The 22,802-nt window shown below is 32.1% G+C and overlaps 1 protein-coding gene across 3 annotated transcripts in view; it reads right to left on the bottom strand.

The window, feature by feature from the left end:
- Positions 1-22,802, bottom strand: part of LOC127699108 (2-oxoadipate dehydrogenase complex component E1-like) — a 170,699-nt gene that overhangs the window by 83,540 nt on the left and 64,357 nt on the right. Inside the window, exons 18-22 of one of the 3 annotated variants that reach the window (XM_052202846.1) lie at positions 21,672-21,772; positions 20,146-20,493; positions 17,824-17,887; positions 16,127-16,212; positions 13,609-15,403 (exon numbers count right to left, since the gene is read on the bottom strand). In XM_052202846.1, coding sequence (XP_052058806.1) covers positions 15,302-15,403; positions 16,127-16,212; positions 17,824-17,887; positions 20,146-20,493; positions 21,672-21,772 — 701 coding nt within the window. In that variant the 3' untranslated portion in view covers positions 13,609-15,301. Of the gene's footprint in view, positions 1-13,608; positions 15,404-16,126; positions 16,213-17,823; positions 17,888-20,145; positions 20,494-21,671; positions 21,773-22,802 lie in introns of those variants that run through there. The other 2 variants (XM_052202847.1, XM_052202848.1) reach the window with 2 other exon arrangements.

Genomic DNA, 22,802 nt, shown 5'->3' on the forward strand with positions numbered 1-22,802 from the left:
GAATGGATTATGTTATTTATATTTAAAGAAATCAAATACCAATAAATTTCAGAATTAAAAATGTCGACTTCCCTTAGTTACAACTGAAATCAACACTTCTCAAGTTTTAGAATCATGAAATCATTGACCAAAACTGATTCTGATTTTTAATTTTTGGTGTTTTTACGCCGCTTTTAAGCACCGCTTTTGGGCTATTTCGTGGTGGTCAGTTTTTATTGGTGGAGGAAGCCGGAGTGCTCGGAGAAAACCACCGACCTTCGATAGGAAAACTGACATTCCTAGTCAATTAAGATTGGAGTCGAGTGCACCCGCAAGAGCGGGGTTCGATCTCACAACCTCAGGGTTGACTGGCTAGTGACTACAGTAGTAACTAGTTAGACCACTCGGCCACCGAGGCCCCTTGACCAAAACTGTGTCTGTGACTCAACTCACAAATAACATGTATTTGAAGTGTTAGATCTTTCAATACCAGGAGAGTCATATGATCTGTGAATTTACAAATTGTGTCATCTTCCATATACCGTGGATTCATTTATTTTCGTGGGTACCAACTTTCATGGATTGAGGAAAACTTGCATTTTTGTAGGTGTTTGATTTTGTGGTTTTGCAAAGTCTGGTTACAAGACTATAAAAAAATTGTAATTTGTTGAACATATAAATTTGTGGTTCATCCGTACCCACGAAATCCGTGACCGTTGGTACAAAATGTATTCCACAAATAATCATGAATCCACAGTAATAACATTTTGACTAATTGTGGTGGGTGTTGCATGCATAGCAGGAGACACTTCACCTATTAATGCACTAAGTCTTGCTCCTTGTGGAGTTTATTCGATTCCCTCAGTTGTTGTTTACTTAAATTTCTATATTCTGAATGAATTTGTGAGATTTGAATATCAGTAAACTGTAATTGCCTCTAATTTACAGACAGTTAGACTGTGGATATTACCCACTCAAAATATATGATATCCATCAAACAAAATCAACGTTACAAACAAAATACACAAGAAGGCTATATGGAAGCACTGTTTTGTGAACAACAGTTATAGTGTTGTTGTAACTGTGAGTAGGTTTAAATTGTCCTGGTTGTTCCCTTTTGAGTTGATTCAATCAAATATACTTTATAGCAACCATAATGTCGGTATTTCATCTAAAAATGTAATTTCATTTTGTGAAGTAAAATATCAAATTTCATTTTGTATGTTAAAATCTCAAAGTTCATTTTGTATGTTAAAATTTCAAATTTCATTATATATGTAAAAATCTAAAATTTCATTTTATTTATTGATGCGCAAAGATCAGAAACACAGTTTGGCAGTATTTGGCAACAGCTTAATTACAATCTACATAATTATAAATACATATAACTAGATAAACAGTTAAGATATATATATATATACATATATATACAAGTCTAAATTGAAAACAACGTTCAAACCTATGATTGCGTTGGATAAAAACCGCAATTTTTATACGTGTGCATGCAAAACAAATGTCTTTGTAGAGGGGTCTAAATACAGCACAAACAACATTTTACAAAAGACCAAGTGAAAAAGTATATTTTAACAAAACGCATTTGACTAGCAGGTTGAACAACGGATGTTCTTAAACCCTGCTGACTGCCATGGCGATTGCCAAATAAACGGATCACAGATGTACCACAATGGATCTTAATTATATTAATTTAATACCAAACAATAAACAATAAATTGCGGAAAAGATGGTATACTGCAAACTTGAGGTGCAAAAATTTGTACACCATATCCGGATTTCGACAATTAATGTCTCTTCAGTGATGTTAGGAATCGAAACGGTATTTGGAAGGCCATATCATTTACCTCAATTTTGGATTGACTGTTGAATTTTGAACAGTCGAAATAGGATGAACGGATCATATAACCAAGCTTTTATCCAAGTTTGGTAGAAATTTGGGATATTTTAAGAAAGTTATGTAAATTTCAAAAACTTTAACCACAGAATGAATGTAATGTTAACTGAGAGAAAAGCTAGGTCCATTATACATGTAAGTAAAACACAGATAATCAGGATTTTTTTCTTCCAAAATTTACTTCTGGATACTATCTTATGATCATAAACATTCTTCTGTTGGTAGAAATCATGGATAGTTTATGAAAGTAATCAAAATTTCAAAAACTTGAACCACAGAATGAATATGTGGATTTTGCTAGCCGACGCCAATCGCTATGTTCCGCTTTTGCGACAAAAGTCGCAGACTCGACAAAAATGTAATAAACTGTTATACTTTGAACATGTGTATCTAATGTGCTGGTAAACAGGTTTATACATTCTAAAATATTTTTTTAATAAAGAAATACTAGAGAACTATAAAAAAAAAGTGAAGTTTACAAACAAGCGAGAGAAATTAAAAGGAAAAAAAATAAAAAAAAAAAAAATAGTAGAACATACATTATTACATTGAACTAAAAAAAAAAAATAACAGACAGAAAAACAAAAGAAATACGACAGTAACAAACAGACGAAAAAAATCAGAGAAAATTGAAATATCATAAACATGTTAAATACGGTGCAAGCGGATTCAAAACGGGTCAAGGTTGAACGAACATGAATTTCTATCGATTACACAGGTGACAATCAACGGAGGGTGGTGGCGCGTGTCGATAAAACATAAAATTACTTTTTTAATTACTAAAGATATGATTATAAAATTTGAAATTATGTACTTTTAGAAAGTCTCCTTCTATATGCCCTGTTTTTTGTGTGTCAATTCTATCATTCCATCAGGTCCTTAGTGCAATATTTTGTTCTTATTGCACTAAGGAGGCCCTTTGCGGTTTTTCTACTTGTCCGTATAAATACCGCAAAGGACCTCCTCAGTGCACTAAAAACAACAATTTGCAAATAAGTCTATAACATTTGCGCAATTAAATGCTTGTTTTATTGGCGCGAATGAATGCTGCAGTTTTTTATATAAAGTGATGCCAAAAAAAAAAAGAATTGGCGTAATTAAGTTGCGGCGGAAATTAATTCTTTTTCAGCGAAATTGGATATCGGCCTTCAAAACACCGTGTGTACACTAACAAATCAGTATTCATCTTTTACGCTGTCTAGCCTGAGAATAAAAGTTTTGGCAATTTGTGTGGGATTTTAATTTTAGAATGTAATGAACAAGTAAGAAGATCGTTAAAAACCTTAAGCGAATCGGAAAATGAGCTATGCACGATGAAAGGAAATAGTTTGGTGCGTCGATATGAAATTTCATAGAGGCATGTGATATTTGTAAAATTTTAAGTCTTTCAATAACAACCATTTGTAGAACTGATTATTTCGATCCTTCAAATATGCGTAAAAAAAATCAAAATTCATATTATTTAGTCTCTTTCATATATACAATTGCAGTATGTTTATAAATACTGTAGATTTGTATTTGATCATCGATTGCATGCATCACGTCCAGAGACAAATATTTCATGTATTCGCACAAAGAACAAATCAACAACTTTTAGAATACAATTGATTGGTTATTTAAGGTAAATGATTTGCGTTAAAATTGGTGAAACTTGGCCAGAAGCTTACCTCTAAAACAAAGAAATATAAAAAAACGGAAGATTTATTATTTTTAATTCTGTATTTTACGCATACATGGACTTAAGCACTTTTTACAGTCAAAATAACAGTTTTAACACCGACAGCAGGAATCACAAGCGACGCTGGTACCATAGAAGTCTTCAACGAATTTATATATATCCCTGGCAATTTTCGGTTTATATCAGACTCTGACATTGAGGGGAACAAATACCATGGATGTCTCGTCTTTTTTTTAAATACATTTAGATATAAATCGTGTATCTCTTATAAAGTCTCATTTATAGAACATTATATATATAATTTACTGTTTCAAGGAAATATTTGGTGGAGGAGAGAGAGAGAAAGAGAGAGACTTATTTCGCGGTATTTGGTCTCATGTTACAGTGTATTCATGTCAAAATGTGATGGAAGGAAATTTTTCTCCCTTCGTTTTATATAGCAGGGTATTCCATAATGATTTAAGTTGCAGATTTTTTTTTCTATCGGTAAGAAATGGTATACAGTTTGAAATCTACATTAAAGTTATAATACATTTAAAGTAAGTTTATTGCATTGCTAAACGTATGAAACAGTTAGTATGAAACAAAATATATAATAGTATATATATATAATTAACAAGTGAAATGTTTCCAATCCAATCTTTCAAATCTAATATAGTCCAAAAGGGGACAAAAGGATATAAATAAAAGGTGTTCTTACGGCTGGCGGTAAAAAAAAACTTGCCAAAGTGGGGGCATCCGTTTGGTTGTTTGGTATATATATACAGTACGCAACCAATTTTCAATAAATCCAAACTAATAAATGTTTTTTTTTTAAATCTCGCATCTTTTTATATTAAATTATTTCAACTCAAAATAATAATTGAAATATCTTTCTGAAATGAAACCCTAACATATATCAGACGCTTAACAAAACGATATACCATACGATAGATGAAACGCTTAACGATATCATATACCATACGATAAACGAAACGCTAAACGCTAAACCATACCATGTACCATACGACAAATAAAACGCTTAACGATACCATAAACTATACGATATACAAAACCCTAAACGATGACATTTACCATACGATGAACGAACGATGAACGAACGCTGAACGAACATTGTACGGACGCTATACGAATGATGTACGAACGATGACCAAACTCTATACGAACGATTCCCGAACGTTGTACGTACGATTCCCGAATGAAAAAAGTGTTAACTTTTACGTTACAGGGACTGTATCACCTCATATTTAATGCTAATGCTCTAACAAAAAGACAGTAATCTTGACACTGTGTCTCAACATCAACCTGGAAGTTAAGCAAACATCAATCAACTAATCAACATTTTTCTAAGTAACAGAAGTCTTTAAAGTCATTATAGGGCAATAACTCTTATAAAAAGTCGTCTAATAGTTTTGATGTCTATAGACAGAAGGCAGATCTCATCAGTCTTAACATTTTTGCCCCGTCAGATTTTTCTATTTATAGCGGTTTTCAAAAAAATAAACAACTAGAGGCTCTAAAGACTGACGATTTTAATCATATTGACTTATTTGTTTATCTTGTCCTGCTAATTTTTTTCTTTTTTAAAGTTTCTATCTATCCTTTATAGTTTTTTTATGATATTAGGTAAAAATTGTCATTAAAGAGCAATAACTCCAATAAAGAGTCGTCTGACGATTACAGCCATGTTAACTAATTTGTAGATCTTCTATTGCTTATCATTTTTCTTAATAAAAGTTTCTTTGTAACATTATGATTTTCAAGATAATAGACAAAAATAAAAAAAAATAAAAAAAAGACATTTAAGGGCAATAACTCCAATAAAAAACCGTCAGACAGTTTTGGCATAAATGGACAGCAGGTAGATCTCAACATTCTCAACATTTCTGACCCTGCTAGATATTCTCTATTCATAGCAGTTTTCAGGATAAATGACAAAACTTGCAGTTTACCCCTATCTTCTAATTATAGCCATGTCAGTCATCTTGGGTGGAAGATGGGGCCATAGAACACATTTTCTAAAAAGTATACCCCAAAAATGATTGTGGCCAAGTTTGATAGAATTTGGCCTCAAAGTTTTGGAGAAGATATTAGGCAAAAATGCCAAAAAAATGTTAAAAATCATCATTAAAGGGCAATGACTTCAATAATGATCTGACGATTCACCCACATATACTTTTTTGTAGATCTTGTCTTGCTGATCACTTTTCCTGAAAACATTTTCTCTCTATCTGTTATAGTTTTCATAATAATATGCAAAAATGAAAAAAGGGAAAATTTGACTTTTAAGGGCAATAACTCCTATAAAAAAGTCGACTGACAATTTTGATTTAAATACAGCCGGTAGATCGCAACATTCTGAACATTTCTGACATCCCCCCCTCACATTTTCGCTATTCATAGCGATTTGCAAGATAATAGACAAACCTCAGTTTATTCAAGTGATGAGAAAAGTTCAAAGGTTGGTTTAATTTGGCCCAGTAGTTTCAGAGATGATCGTTGTAAAAATGTTAACAGACGACGGACAACGACGGCAGATATTTGGTGTCAAGTGATGGCTAGGTGAGCTAAAAGACTGGTCATAGAATATTAAATAAATTGAACCATTTGAATATATGGAAGTTTAATCTTGAAAACTATCATGAATTGAAGGAACTAAACCTTAAAAAGCAAAATTGACCGGCAAATAAGTAAATATGAATAAAGCAAATTTTTCTCAAATAAAATTTGAAGTAAACGTCAGCTTTACATTGTTTCTGTGTTTATCAGCAGTTTTAAATGACTCTCTGTCACTAGCACTCGCATAACATCACAAGAATTTAATCTTAAAAACACTCAAATCGAAAGCTATCAAAAGTATTTTAAATTCAAATATGTCCAACTATTCAAATGTTAGCCAGTTATCTTTCTATGTATATATATAAATTAACAATCCAAGGTAATTGTACCAGTTATTGGACATTTTGCTTCTCTGTAGAAATTACTTTTCCAGAGCACCATAAATCACAATTATCGAGGTAAGAATATCTTTTGAGATTAGGGGTATAATTAAATGACAGCAATTCAAAAACACAAAAATAGAAGACCTCTGCAGGACAACATATGATTTTCAACAACAGAAAAGATTAGTAAAAGTATTCAAGCTTCTGGAGTTCAATATTGATCATTTTCACTTTTATCGTTCAGGAGTTAATTAAGGCCCTTTATTGCTAAAACAATGAAAGTAATTAAAGTTACAAGAGTGCACACACTGAAATGTCTCGCCTGCTTTACCGACCATTGACTTGATGTTGAAAGTCTTAAAGATAAAGGTTTTCCTACAACATGTACAAGTACCCCATAGTCTTAACATTTTTAAAGATCCATGAAAATGAAGTGAAGGTCATATAAATCCTGTCAGACAGACATGTACACCGTACAATTATTCAATACATAAATGTAATGGACATATTGATTATAGTAATTCAAAAACTTACCAAAACACAAAAACTTAACATTGATCAATGAACCATGAAAAGGTCAAGGTCAGATGAAATCTGCCAGACTGATATGTACCTTCTGACAATCATTGCATACACCGCATATAGTTGACCTACGGTTTATAGTATCTGAGAAACGGACCTTATCACGTTATTTTAACCTTAATCACTGATCAATATAATGAGGTCAAGGTCAGGTGAACCCTGTCTGACACAAAAACATTGCAAGGAACCCATATATCAAATAAAGTTATCATAAATTTCATAATAAGTGAGAAATTCACATGACAAAAAACATCATTTTTTTCAAACAGTCGCTGAACCATAAATTTGAGGTCAAGGTCAAGGACAAGGAACAAATGACAGACCGAAACATGAGGTATCTGCATACAAGGTATGAAGCATCCAAGTCTTCTACCTTCTAAAATATAATACTTTATACAAATAGTTTACATCGCCGACGCCGACGCCGCAGGATAGTAATCAACTGCAACTATGGCATAGGAGGGACAAAAATGACAGCCGAAGTGATTAAAAATGATTGTTCAATATTATGAAAAACCTTGCCTAGAAAAGGAGGCACAACTGGAAACAGTTAGATAAAACAAACACAATTTTGTGGCCAAAACAGGAGGGGCGGCCATCTTGTTCCTCATTTCTGCCTTTCTCACTTAAAAAGGTTCTCTTTAGAATCTAGTATTTTTTTCTTGTTTGCACTGTCTGATTTAGCATATTTAAAGACTGATACTTTATGTCCAGGCAATCTCTGAATAATTAAGCATGTCAAACGAAATGACATTTGATGTCATACTTGTAAAAATAAAAACCATTTGCATCTCAATTAAACTTTTAAATGTTGAAAGGGATGAATTCAACTACAGCAATTGGAACACGCTTGGTCTAATAGCTTGATTGTAAGAAGCAACGCTCGATCGAGAAAATTATGATATGAAAAACGAGCCCTGGAATATCATATCAACTGAGAGATATATACTCTATATGTAGGGTCAAGATATGAGAAAAACTTATCTATGTCTGTATAGTATCCGTTATTTCAAGTTTGATAGGATAGATGCATTCAAAATTGTCAAAAATTTTGAATTATTTAGTGAGAGGTCATTATCTTTTTATCAGAATGTGAAGTTAAAGGATAATGCTAGCTTCATGTTGTTCTATATAAAGGCTGTCTCATATGAATAAGAATATGTTTATTCAAAGAATCCATAAGTAGACATGGTTATGTCTTTTAAGGATTTGTTCAGAGTGTCAAATTTTATAATCCTCAGCAGATCTGAAAATAGCCATTATAAGTCAGCTATTCTAAAAATCATGCTATATGTAATCTTATCACATGTTATTATGTTATTGTGTTTTCTCCCTTGATCAAGTTGATTCTTGGTGATAGTGCAGTTTGCATTGATCGTTTAATATTTTTCAAAATAAGTTTTTTTTCTACTCTAAATTTCAGAAATAAAGAGAGAATATGGCCTCTTCAGATAAGGACTTTTGTACCCTCTGTTATGATGATAATGGAACATCTACAGAAGCAGTCACATGGTGTATAGAATGTGAGGTGTTCCTTTGTTCGGACTGTGCAAAACATCCCACAAAACCAAGAACATCGAAAGACCATAACACCATGCCTCCTAAAGACTGCCATAAATTACCAATATTTATGCTTGAAATAAGTAGCCAGCGCCGAGACCACAAGAAGAAGTTTGAACTTTACTGTTCTTTCCACGACTGTCCCTGCTGTGTAACATGCATCACCGATAAACACAAAAAATGTCAAGAAATAAAACCACTGTCACATATCCTAGGTCAAGTAAAATCATCTGCTTCAGTTCAACTTTTTGAGCAAGATTTGAAGAATGTGAAGGAAAACTTAGAGGAGATTATAAAATATTTGAACAACCGGATTAAAACAAGCAATAGTCAGAAAACAAAAGCTGCTGAGCAAATTCGATCTATGAGGAAGTCGATTGATGATTTCTTAAACAAATTAGAACAAAAAATTCTTGATGACATAGAATCAAAGCAATCACAGATAAAATCTAAGATGAACACTTTACTACAACAGCTGAAAAAAACAAGACAATCAGATAAGCCAATTGCAAAGTGAATTTTCAAAAATGACACAATATGCAACTGAGCTACAAACGTATGTTGGTCTGAGAGAAATTGAGAAAACTACATCCAAAGCAGCAAAATATATAGATGAATTAAAAAGTGGAGAAAATTTGGAGGAAAAGAACTTAGAGGTAACCATTTCATCTGCCCTGCAATCATTTTTACAAGATGTCAAATCGTTTGGTGATATTAATATCAATACCAGCCAATCAACTCTTCAAATGAAGGCCGGAAGAAAAAGATCAAGCACAGAACTTAGTTCCAACTGTTGCTGGAAATGAAGAAATTAACCCATCAATGTTAAGAACTCTGACAATTCTAGAACCATTGGGTGTACGTGGTTGTAGGATATTACCTGATGGAAAATAGCTAGCTTTTAATGACTATATCAATTATGAAAGGCATGTCCTCCTGCTATTTGGTAATAACGGCATCTTTGAAAGAAAAGTAATTACATTCACAGAATATCCTTATGGTTCTTGCTATGTCACAAATAATACAGGTGCTGTCGCATTAGGACTTAACAACAAGACGGTATTGGTGGATGTAGAAAAGAATCAAATTATTCAAACAATTAAACTTTCTCATCCTTGTAATGGAGTAGCAAGTGATGGTAAAATATTGGTCATCAACAGCAAAGAGACAAGTACTATTGTTATTCTGAATGATATGTCTCAAACAATCTTAGAAGGAGTAGGAGCAACACATATATCATTATTTGAAGGTAATATCTATGGTACCATTTTCTCTGAAAACAAAGTCTGCTGCTACAAAAAAAACTGGAGAACGTCTCTGGACTTTTCAGCACCGAGACATTGCCAGCCCAGTAGGACTTACATTAGACAAGAATGGCTTTGTTTATATAGCTTCTCGTAACAACAACAGAATAGTGGTAGTATCACCAGATGGTCAAACCTGTAAGACAATACTGACAGAGGCTGATGGAATCATTTTTCCTGTAAATATAGACATACACAGAGAAACAGGAATGCTGATTGTGTCAAGTAAAATAAAGAAAGCAAGTGTTGAGAATGAGGATAGACGTGATCATTACCAAACAGCTTTTATTTATAAAATCTAAAATTGTGAATTTTAAGAGACTTCTTTGTAGACAAATCAACATGCATACATCAGGGAAAGTGTATTGCTGATACCCAAATAAAAGTACAAAATGATTTCTAGTGTGTTGACAAAAAGTGTTAAGAAAATAAGATGTTCATAAATTCTGCTAAGTGCATTGTGGTAACTAAGTACAAGATAAAAGACTGTGTTTAAAGCAAGAAGAACTGGTTCTAAAAATTTAGAACAAATGTTCTTCATTAATTATTGAGTGAGAAACCTAGATATTAGAATTGACCCTTATCTCTCATGTGCAGGGCATATAAATAACCTTTGTTCATCTATTTCACTTAGACTAATAAAAAGTAAATAGTCTAGATGAAATAGATGAACATTATTTACTAAATTCAGAAATTTTTAAATATTGGTTCCAAAAAATATTTTATAATGTTAGTATTTTTCAACTGATTGATTGTTGTTTGAAGTGAATGTGCTTAAAATTACTTAGTGAGAATAATTAGATTTCATAAAAGGGCTACAAGACTTATTTCAGATGGTGATCCATATTCAGCCTCAGCACCACTGTTTAAACAGCTTGGGAGATGACAATAGATAACATAATCCGATACCATCAATCTGTTTTGACGCATAAATGCATCAATTATAAAGCCTTCTTATATCTTAGTCAAAAATGTAAAGAAATGTCTGAAAATAATGAATATTGTTTAAGGAAAACAGCTTACAAAAGATTGCAAGAATCAGAACCCAAATAAGAGTTATAAAAAAATCATTCATATATTTAGGGTCTTCTTTGTGGAATGCCTTTCTATCATCACTCACACAATCATCCTCAAGCACTAGTGTTCATTAAAAGAAGATATGAAAAAATGATTGTTGTAAAAATAATAGTGTATTACTTATATGCATATTTGTCACACTTGCTTTAAACTGAGGGATAGTCTTGAAAAGTATTCAAAAGAAATAAACAATATTATTTGGAATTTTATATGAAATGGGAAAGTTGTCCAAAAAGAAAGACCAGATATAACAAATGGTGGAATGGGAATGATTAATATCGATTTATTCATTATTCTCTTTATCTCAATCATCATGAACTATTAGAAAGCTGGAATGCGATTGGTAAGTGTTGGCTTACAATTTGATAACAAGTATAATGATTAATATTCAGTCACAGTTTTGTTTGCCTCATATATTGACTTACATCTATAAATTGACAATGAAGGTAGGTTGAGAAAAAGACTTTACGACAAAAGTGATGATTTCAGCTTTCCAATTGTGAACTTACCATTTCTATGTAGCAACATTCCAGCAGCACTTGTATATGGAGAATGCATCTCCAAATTAATACGTTATTCTAGAGTATGCGTTTCCTATCATATGATTTCCTTGATAGTGAGTTGCAGCTAACAAAGAAGCTATTTAACAAGAAATCATCTCTTTGCTAATTTACGGACGCTATGACGAGTTGGTTGACCGTTATGGAATATCTGTTTCACAAATAACGATTGATATATTCCAATTGTTGTTAGCACAATCCCGTCCTCTTGTCCTCGAACGTGACCTACCGAATTAGACTTATCACCGGATTAGTACTCACATAAGCTACACAACGGGTGCAACATGTGATCTGCTTACCCTTCAGGAGAACATGAGATCACCCCCAATTTTTGGTGGGGTTCGTGTTGCTTAGTCTAAATGTTTGTTGTTGTGTACTGTCTTTTCGTTGTTTTTTTTTTTTACTTTTTGCGATGGCATTGTCAATTTGTTTTCGCCTTATGAGTTTGAATACTAGTATCACTTTGGTATATTTCGTCTCTCTTCTACGAAGAAGTTCGAGGTGTATAAGTTTCTATCTTTAAAATAACAAGCGGTAGATATGAATTATACTAGAATCGTTATTCTGACTGATGAATCTCACATTCAAACAGAATCAGATGTTGATGCCCGATTATAGAAGGATTTTTTAATTTCCACCTGGTACTTCTAGCAAAGTTGTAAAAAATGTAATTGAATTTGAAATTTCAAGGGATAGATATCTCTCAGATGTAATTTTGCATTATAATCAGGTACATGTTTCTGTGTATGACAAGCAGATGAAAATTGAGACTTTGAATTTAAAACAGACCATTAAACTGTTATTCACTCATCACACAAAGAAAAGCAGAACACATATAGTATTTCCCCAAAACCAACAATGGGAAAGCAAAAATGTGTCTGGAAAGATAAAAAAACATCCCTCAAAACCGCACGTGAAGGAGTTATAGGGTTAAGTTTAACCTAGTCTAATCAAAGCTTGCAACGTTTAGAATTACCACCATTCTCACATAAAGTAAAACATCCTGTAGTTCACCCTGACAATGTTCGTGCTGAATCTTCTGATTCAGACATAAATGATCATGAGAAGATGGCGATTTTTATTCGTTTTGTATCTTTCTGAATTGCTCTGAACTTGACCAGCTTCGGTCTCACCCCATGTGGAATTTACTGACCCCATATATATTGTATTAGGTCACTAGCACACTGTTGTAACTTACTAATAGTATTACATTCTCCATATGGAAATCAAAATAAGGAGATATAATACGCTTGCCAATGAGAAATTATACACCTCAGTATAAATGATGTGGATGCAAGAAACTATAGGTTACCATACGACTTTCAACAATGAGAAAAACCGATAACATATAGTAAGCCTAGACATAACAATATAAACAACAAAAAAACCAAAGTTTAGTCTAGTGGGTGGAGATAATTATGCATAGTATGAATAGTTGTGCGGGGAAGATCATTTTATTTGCTGGGGGCAAAATGCCTTTTAACAGAATATTGATTTACACCTGTAGCTTGTCTGGCTTTTTTTTTTTTAAATTTTGTTTAGCTTTGCTGACATTCAGATCTTGTCTTATCAGCTTTATTGGAATAACATTTACAGTACCAAGTTTACTGCACCAAATGTACATTTTGACAACTAATGTCTCTTCAGTGGTGCTCCAGGCCAAAATATTTGACAATCAAAAACCTAGCACAAAAGTCGCAGATCTGATAAAAACCAAAAAGGACCTTAATGATAGCTAAATCCAGACAAGGATGTGGAACCAGTCTGAAATATTATCATTAATTGACATGAAACATTATACTGAGCATACATATACTATTGGTTATCGCTAATTAAAATATACAGGTATCGGTAAAACAATTTTTGATAATTTCTTTAATAATTATCTATGTTAAAGTTCTCGAGAGGTATTACTCCAAAAAAGCTCTCATATTCCGTAGGAGAATTTTTTAAATGCATTTTTAAAAAAAGAGTCATGTAACTGACTTTAGGGCATAAAACATTAATGATGCAAACACCCTGTTTACTTTTTTTTTTATTAAAGTTCAGTATTAGACAAAATATCACAGCTGATTAATATGATACAAATACAATATTACAGAGCAAACCACTAACAACTTTTTCAAAGTACAAAATAAACACTTGATTAGATAACAAAACTTACAAATCAATACATCAAATACCCCAATACAGTGCTTCTTTTGCCGTACTTTATCTTCAATATTCCTGGCAGGTCTTCCAACTATGATCTAACTCAGGTTGTACAGCTACATCAGGACAGTTTTTATTATACACTTAAGCAATACTCTGTGATATTCATAGATTACTAGTTACAGAAGTTTTTGAGACTTGTGAAAGTAATGATTGTTTTACAAATATAACTGGTGAAATCTTACTATATAATAAACTCCATAACAGGTTGTCAAATAGGAAGACAATTTCAAAGCAACATCAAATCCTTATAGAAGAACTATGGATTGAAATACAAGGTTACAGACTTCATTTTCTTCTATGATCACAGATGAGGCTTAAAATTCTGATAAGTCTTTAACCATAAGTCTTGTCAAATGTTTTTGAGCTTATTATGAAACAAATCAAACTCCAATCCAGAAATACATCTTTGCATCCAATTGATAGAGGTAAAATGAATACTGAATTCAAAGTATAACTGATCATTCCATTTAATTGAAGCCAAGAAAAGTTTGATATAAATTTTCCTTGTACAATGAGTGTTGTATAATTTCAATTTATTGACAAACAGGAAGTAGCTGGCTGCAATGAATGAAAAAAAAATCAAGAATGCACATCATGCTAAGCATACCCGCAATTGTAATTTTTAAAGAATCTGAAAGCTTGCAAAAGGTGTCTGGCAGAACCAAAAAAAAAAAATCCTACAGTACAACTCAAAACTGCCAAGCTGGTGCCCAAATATAAAATCATCTGGAGAAATTTGTGACAAATATTTTTAAGGTCATATAACATATTGAAAAATTCAAAGTAAAAGGTATTGACAAACATAAACTAGATGGTGTCTGACAGATCAGAAAAGTACTCACACATTACAAGCCATCACTGTTAAGTTGCTGACTAAATGATAAGTTATCAGTACTACTTGGAAAAATATAAGAAATATTTGTTGAATGAACGGAAGAACTGGTAATTTGACAAGCTTAAGGTGAATGCAATAGAGTTGTAATATTTTTTTTTAAAATAACTCATTCTAATATATTATTCACAGGTATCAATTTAACAACAGAAAACTAGAACAAAATTATTAATATAATTTGAAAAAAATATACTTAAATGAGATCAAAGTTAAAACATTTATACTGACTTAAAACTGAAAAAAGCTTAAAAACAAAATTATAAACATTCATGATAACTATGGGTTCATTCTGATATGAATTAAATATATAGACTAGGTAGGACTGCCTGATTGCCGATTGATTGATTCTTAATATACAGTGGCAAATACTTCGTGGACTAGAATATGCTATTTCTAAATTATAAAATTTTCGTCACTGAATTAAGAATAATATTACTGTTTGGTAAAATTAAAGCTCTGTCTATTTATGAGCTGTGATGTAATGTATACACCGGTAATTTTAGTACAATGGTCAATTAAAACACTTGCACATGTGTACACAAATAATTTCATATATACATTAATGCTGAACATTATCTTAACATATATATATATATATTGTTCCTTAACTAAATGTATCTTCGATGATTTGTATACTTTCTTGTCTATGTACTTCACCAATACCTGTAGCAGGAGAACCTAAATGATCTCTTCCAACATACTGTAACTACAATAGAATGAAAACAATTTTAGTAAGTAAATTCCTGTATATAAGTGAAATAAAAAGAGGGTCGTGATGGAGGTTTTTTTTATTTCTTTATTCGTTATTTTTTCCACATTTTTCTCTAAGTCTTCTTTTTTTGTTCATAATTCACTTTTCTTTATATTTTAGCACCCCTTTATGACCATTATTCTCTATTTATTTTTTTTTTTTTTTTTTTTTTTTTTTTTTTGGTCCGTTGTTCATACTAACAGCTAATAATATGTAATATGTGAAGAAAAACTGAAATTCTGTTGGAAACCAAAATGAAAAAAAAACATTGTATGATTTGTAATTAATTTTAATGTAATTGAAAAAAATATATATATGGCACAGAATTTCTAGGCATAAAAAAGTAAACAGGGGTTGTGATTCTAAGTAACAGACAAAAGTAATATAAAATGCAATGACCATTTCGTGGAAGGTGCAAGAAAAATCCAGACATTTTCTCACCCAGTTAAAGCTAATCAATGTTTCTTATAAATAAGGTTTTTTTCACTTTCACTTTATTTTTTTAACCCAATATGTTTGTCGTTTTTTTTTATTATATGAAATGATTCAGAAGTATTTCTTAAATAGATATAAGAAGATGTGGTATGAGTGCCAATGAGACAACTCTCCATCCAAGTCACAATTTGTAAAAGTAAACCATTATAGGTCATTGTATAAAGATAAATTTTAAAACCATACCTTGCATCCAACTAAATTGTTAAATCTTGGAGAGACAAATGTCCATGCTCCCATATTCCTGTGTTCTTCCTGACTCCAAAGGAAATCTGAAATACAACAATGAATATCCTGGTAAACAAAATTTCTTGCTTGAAATACTATGGAATATTCTTCTAACTGTTAGCTCGCCAGGATATGACCTTCTGTTTTGATGCATTGTAAAGTAGCCATCGATCAATGAATCTAAACTGTTGACTGTAAAAATACTCAATTTGAGGTCAGAAATGGCATAAAAATGAGATGTGGTATGATTGCCAATGAGATACTTATCCACTTAAGTTCAAATAAAGTGGATGTGAGCAATTTTAGGCAACTGTACGTCCTTCAACAATGAGAAAAACCCATATAGTATAGTCAGCTATTAAAGGCCCCGACATGAAAAATACGAAACAATTCAAATGAGAACACTAACGGCCTAATTTATTTAATGAATGGCTATTATTTATTTTGAATTTATTGAACCATAAAATTAATTTTTTACTCTTCACATTGAATAATCCGTGAAGCGGATTATGTAAAATGTAAAGAGTCAAAAATTAATTTTATGGTTCAATAAATTCAAAATAAATAATAGCCATTCATTATAAATAAATCTCTATCAAAAATAAGGCTCAAAGAGCTTTTTATATTATTTATATTAACAATAACAACGTACACACATGTTGGCGTATGAATACACAACGTCAGAGTGGGCGTGTCGCCATAAAAATTAACAACATTGAAAATAAAGGTAACACTTTTAACCAATCAGAAGACAGTAAATACACCAAATTTTTTACAACAAAACAATTTACAAAAAAACAAATATGTATTGTTTGATGTCTAATGATCAACATAAATAGTATACCTCCATGGCAGTTTTGATATAATTATCTTAGTTTTTCATTTGATGCTAAAAGCTGTTAAAAAAGGCCACAAATAAATCAGATTAACATCCTCAAAATCATGTATTTGACTTAACAGATTCACACAGAACTATAGGGCAAAGGTTAATGTTTAATATATAACTTCTACATCATTGACATACCAGAGGGTAGAAATTCCCTTTATCATCAAGCGTCAAATCTCATTTTGTAGCTACCATTAGCGTCAAATGGAGTAAAATGTTCATTGTAAATGTTATTCTAACAAATATTTTACCATCATTCATCATGTGGGGTACCGCATTCCTACCCTCATACCAAACATGCCAGAATTGTTACTTTGAGAAAAATATAAGGAGAAAGGATTTATCTTCAATTTTTGGCCATTTTACTTAAAACCTTTTTGATATATACTTGAAAAAAAAAATTATGAACCTGAATAAGGTGACAATATATAATTATTTTGATGATGCCTAATTTCTATCGTCTCTTTACACGGTAAATAACTTCTGATTTTCCAAGTTTATTCAACTTTAACATGTAATTTTCAGATCATTCATGGACATACAAAATATTTACTTACACATGTTGGATTCTATTTAGATTGTTAGACAAAGTCTTTCAAAGAATTATTTAGAAAAATTGTAAGCTACTGAATTTAATGCAGCTCTGGCAGAACCTTTTTAAATAAATTTATCTTGTTGAACCTGTTTGATTATGACCACTAATAATTTTTCCTCTACCTTCTTTAACATTATGGAAGTTAAAATGACAGATGTAATAACTAAAAAATACCTGTAGCATTAGGATATTTGGTTACTTCTTGTTGAATCTCCCCTGCTGGGAATGGACATAGACTCTACAATGTATAAATTATAAATACAAAAACTAAATTATTTTATTAAGTGGTTTTTCCTAGAATATTATACTTGATCTCTTTTAAAGATATATCTAAGAAACAAGAATATGCGTCCATGTGACATCGCCCCCCCCCCCCCCCCCTATCGTGTTCATGTTCAGTGAAACTTCATAATACACTACTTTAACCTAACTGTTGCACAAACTAAAAAAACATTATGCCCCTATACCACTGTAGGTGTATCCTATAGATAGTACTCAGGTCTGTACACACTAAAATTAGCAACATAAACATAGCATTGTTTACATTCTTGTCCTCTGGTCTTTGGTGGGTAGACGTCTCATTGGCAATCATACCACATTTCTTTTTTTTTTCATTGAATAATAAAAGAAGAATGTGTCTGAGGACTCGAAAGCCCCCCTCAAGCTTTGCAATTTTCCAAGTTAAAAAGGAGCATAGCTCTGGAGCGGTAAATGATGTATAACCCAAAATGGAACTCTGTCTGTGTGTTGTGGTTCATAGCATTGTGTATGAGTTTCATAAAATTTTTGGATGAGACAAACTTAACTTAGAGTGTGGAAACCAAAAAATTAGCAATTTTCCCAGTTATAAAGGGTCATAACTCTAGAACAGTAAGCAGCGTACTGCCCAAATTCGATCTCTATCTACTACTTTTGGTTCTTAGCATTGAGTATGAGTTTCATAAAATTTGGATAAGGAAAACTTAACTTAAGAGTGAGGAAACGAAAAATTTGCAACTTTCCAATTATAAAGGGGCATAACTCTAGAACGTTAAGTGACTCACTGCCAAAATTCAAACTCTGTCTGTGAGTTTTGGTTCTTAGCATTGTGCACGAGTTTCTTAACATTTGCATGAGGCAAACTTTAATAAAAGTGCAGAAACTAAAATGGGATTAACGGAAAGATGGACGGAAGGACGGACAGAAAGACAGACAAGGGTAACTCTTAATGCCCCCGCTGCCTATGGCAGGGGCATAAAAATACCTGTTTCAAATGGAATTTACTCTTAATTATTTTCATACTAATAAGCAAATTGGCAAACCAAAAATCAATAAAAGTATTGTGAAGGAGAGATTTTCCCACAAGCCACAAAGTTGGTATCATAAGTACAAGAGGCTCATGAGAGCCTGATATCCCTCACCTGTAATTTCAGTTTCAGGCATTTGACTTATTTGTAGATCTTAATTTGCTGAACAATTTTGTCATTTACACTTTCTCTCTTTCTATAATAATATTATAGATAATACATAACCCAAAACTGTAAAATTTCCTAAAAATTCCTAACTATTTCTTGACAGTAACCCAACAATAAGTTGTCCTATTGTTCTAAAAATTACTTGACAGGTAGATCTAAACCTGTTTAACACTTTCACCTATGTCAGTTTTGCTCTTACTGCTTTATTTTTGAGATGAAAGCCAAAAACTTCATTTGACCCCTATGTTCTATTTTTAGAAACTGCCGCCATGTTTTTGAATGGATCAAATCCCAGAATACAATCTATAAACTAGATACCCTAAGGAACATTCAATTAAAGTTTTTAAGTATTTAGCCAAGTAGTTTCAGAGAAGAAGATTTTTGAAAAAGTAATTAGTCTTTCACAAAAAATGTAAAAAAAAAATTGTTTCAAGGGCAATAACTCCTTAAGGAGTCAACTGAATATTTTGATCTTTTGACTTATTTGTAGATCCTACTTAGCTGAACATTTTTGCAACTTTACACTTTCTCTCTATCTATTATAATATTAAAGATTATAACCAAAAACAGTAAAATTTCATAAAAATAAACTATTTCAGACAGTAACCCTACAATGGGTGGTCATAGCAGATAGATCTTGACTTATTCATCACTTTAACTCCATGTCATTTTTGCTCTAACTGTGATCTTGACTTATTCATCACTTTAACTCCATGTCATTTTTGCTCTAACTGCTATAGTTTTTGAGATAAAAGCCAAAAACTGCATTTGACCCTAAGTTCTATTTTTAGACATGATGGCCATGTTTGTTAATGGATCAAAACTTCGGATACAATTTATAAACCAGTTACCCTAAGGAACATGCAGTTAAAGTTTAGAAGTATTAGGCCCAGTATTTTCAGAGGAGAAGATTCTTGAAATAGTTTACGAGGACAACAACAACAGACGATGACGACGAACGCCAAGTGATGGCATAAGCTCACATGGGGCCCTTCGGTTCCGGTGAGCTAAAAAGGACATTCACAGTCTACATTATAAGTACCTCTATTCTCACAAGGGCTACATCTTCTAACTTTCTGGAATCCCTCTCCTTGTCCAATGTATAAAAATGTTTTCCACTACAGAAAATGACCTTTTTAACCTTGTCACCTTTAACTTTCTTATCACCAATCACTGGTAAGAATGTTTTTCCAGGTAACATATCTTCTAAGGTAGAAGTTGCTGCAGGTAAACGTAATATGGTTTTAGGAGCTACCACAACCAAAGGTTTTCTGAAGTTCCGAATCACCTGACGTCTAAGAAGGTGGAAGTATTGAGCTGGAGTTGTAGCGTTCACGACCTGAAGGTTGACATTGTCTCCGTCTACTTTGTGTTCACTACTGTCTGTTGCCTGTAAATAATTGTTTCAAATTAAAAACAGGACAACAAGATGACACTGAACTAATTATCTCCATCTTGCATCACACAAGAAAATATGTTAGGCTTTGCTGCACAACTTTAAACTACATTTTTTCATTAAAATGGAACAATAACTTGGTCAAAATATATTTCTTTTGACCATTTTCAATTTTTCTTAAACACTTAAACAACTTTCAAAATATTTTTTTATTGATGAAATTAATAAATTTTTAGATTATAACTACAAAAATTCAATTGTCCCAAATTCTCTAGAATTTTTTTTTTTTTTTTTACAAAACCAGACCTGCCAACCTCCATGATTCTGGGGGATTTCCCCATGAGAGGTGTTGACCTGAATTTTGAAAATCTTCACATGTATTATATAAACTTAACACCTCAAAACAGGCATTCAAATGAGTTAAAAGGGTATTTAAGCTCATTCATACTCATTCAAACAAATAGTTGTAGATCAAAAACATTTAAGACAATATAAAAGGAGCATTAGGTACTCATGCTCTCAAAGTCGGCCATGGAGATTTTGAAAGGTTAGCAGGAAAGCAAAATAATTCTTAACCTAAAAATGCAACTTGATACAGATTGCTTAATTGACTAGTTTCATTTTATTGTTATCGTCCATATTTCATCACAAGATTGATCTCCCTTACGTTAAATAAAATTCACATTGCTGTTAACATTTGAAGATTCACAATATATACATTTATTTCTGAATTTACAGTATTCTGTGGTTTAAGTATGTAAAACATCAATAATAACTTTGTCAAGAAGTATTCGATAAAAAATAAATATGATAACATTAGTTTTACAAACATCAGCCTTTGATATAAATGACCTTGATATTATGATATTACAATGTACCTGTAGAAACCTTTCAATTTAACATGATAAGTGTTCAGGTCCTGCTCCATCCATGCCATGTGGTAATAACATCACTAAGTCACTCTGTAATAACCATTTTACAAACCTTGACCTTTGACATACATGACCCTGATCGTTTGATATTACCTGTAGAAATCTTTCAATTTTACATGATGAGTGTTCAGGTCCTGCTCCATCCATACCATGTGGTAATAACATCACTAAGTCACTCTGTAATAACCATTTTACAAACCTCGACCTTTGACATAAATGACCTTAATCATTTAATATTACCTGTAGAAATCTTTCAATTTTACATGATGAGTGTTCAGGTCCTGCTCCATCCATTCCATGTGGTAATAACATCACTAAGTCACTCTGTAATAACCATTTCACTAAAATAAGATAAGATAATTCATTAACAATCTCAAACCTATCAATGAGTTTGACTTTCAGTGATCCTTCTTTGTAATACCTTCTTACAACTGGTATTACATATAGATTAGAAATAAACTCATCATAGATACCAGGCTTAAATTTTATACGCCAGATGTCTTTTTGTCTACAAAAAACTCATCAGTGATGCTCTAATCAAACTAGAGGCTCTAAAGAGCCTGTGCTGCTCATCTTGGTCTATGTACATATTCAACAAAGGACACTCTCCAACATTGAAGACAAGAATAGAATTCATAAGAAAAATCTCTGTTTTGTTGATCTTGTATTGCTGATCATTTAGTCTGTTTAGTTTCTCTCTATCTTCTTTAGTTTTTGCTCAAAACACAAAAGAGGGTAAAAAAATCCTTATTTAAGGGGTTGGGCAATCACTCCTATAAAGAGTGACAGCCAACTACCTTTATCAGCAAAATGTGACTTGTTAGTAGATCGGACAATTTCCTCTATATTGTCTTAATTGTACATCTTGTCTTGCTGATCATTTTTGCCTATTTAAGTTTCTATCTATCTATCATAATTTTTAAGAAATAAGGCAAAAACGCAAAATATTGTAAAAATCATCATCAAAGGGCAATAACTCTCATAAGGAGTAATCTGACAATTTTGACAATGTCAAACTTATTTGTAGAACTTGTCTTGCTGATCATTTTTGCATTTTAATGTTTCTCTATTATAGTTTTCAAGATAATAGGCAAAAATGAAAAAAAATGGTAAAATTTGTCATTTAAGGGCAATAACTCCTATAAAAAGTGGTCTGACAATTTTGACGTAAATAGACAGTTGGTAGAGCTCAACATTCTGAACATTTTCGCCCTGTCAGATTTTCTCTATTCATAACGGTTTTCAAAAAATTGACAAAACTTGCATTTTACCCCTATGTTCTATTTCTAGCCATGTCGGCCATGTTAGTTGGCAGGCGGGGTCATTGGACACATTTTTAAAACTAGATACCCTTAGGATGATTGTGGCCAA

This window comes from Mytilus californianus, unplaced genomic scaffold, assembly GCF_021869535.1.
Source record: "Mytilus californianus isolate M0D057914Y unplaced genomic scaffold, xbMytCali1.0.p SCAF_4, whole genome shotgun sequence".
NCBI lineage: Eukaryota > Metazoa > Mollusca > Bivalvia > Mytilida > Mytilidae > Mytilus > Mytilus californianus.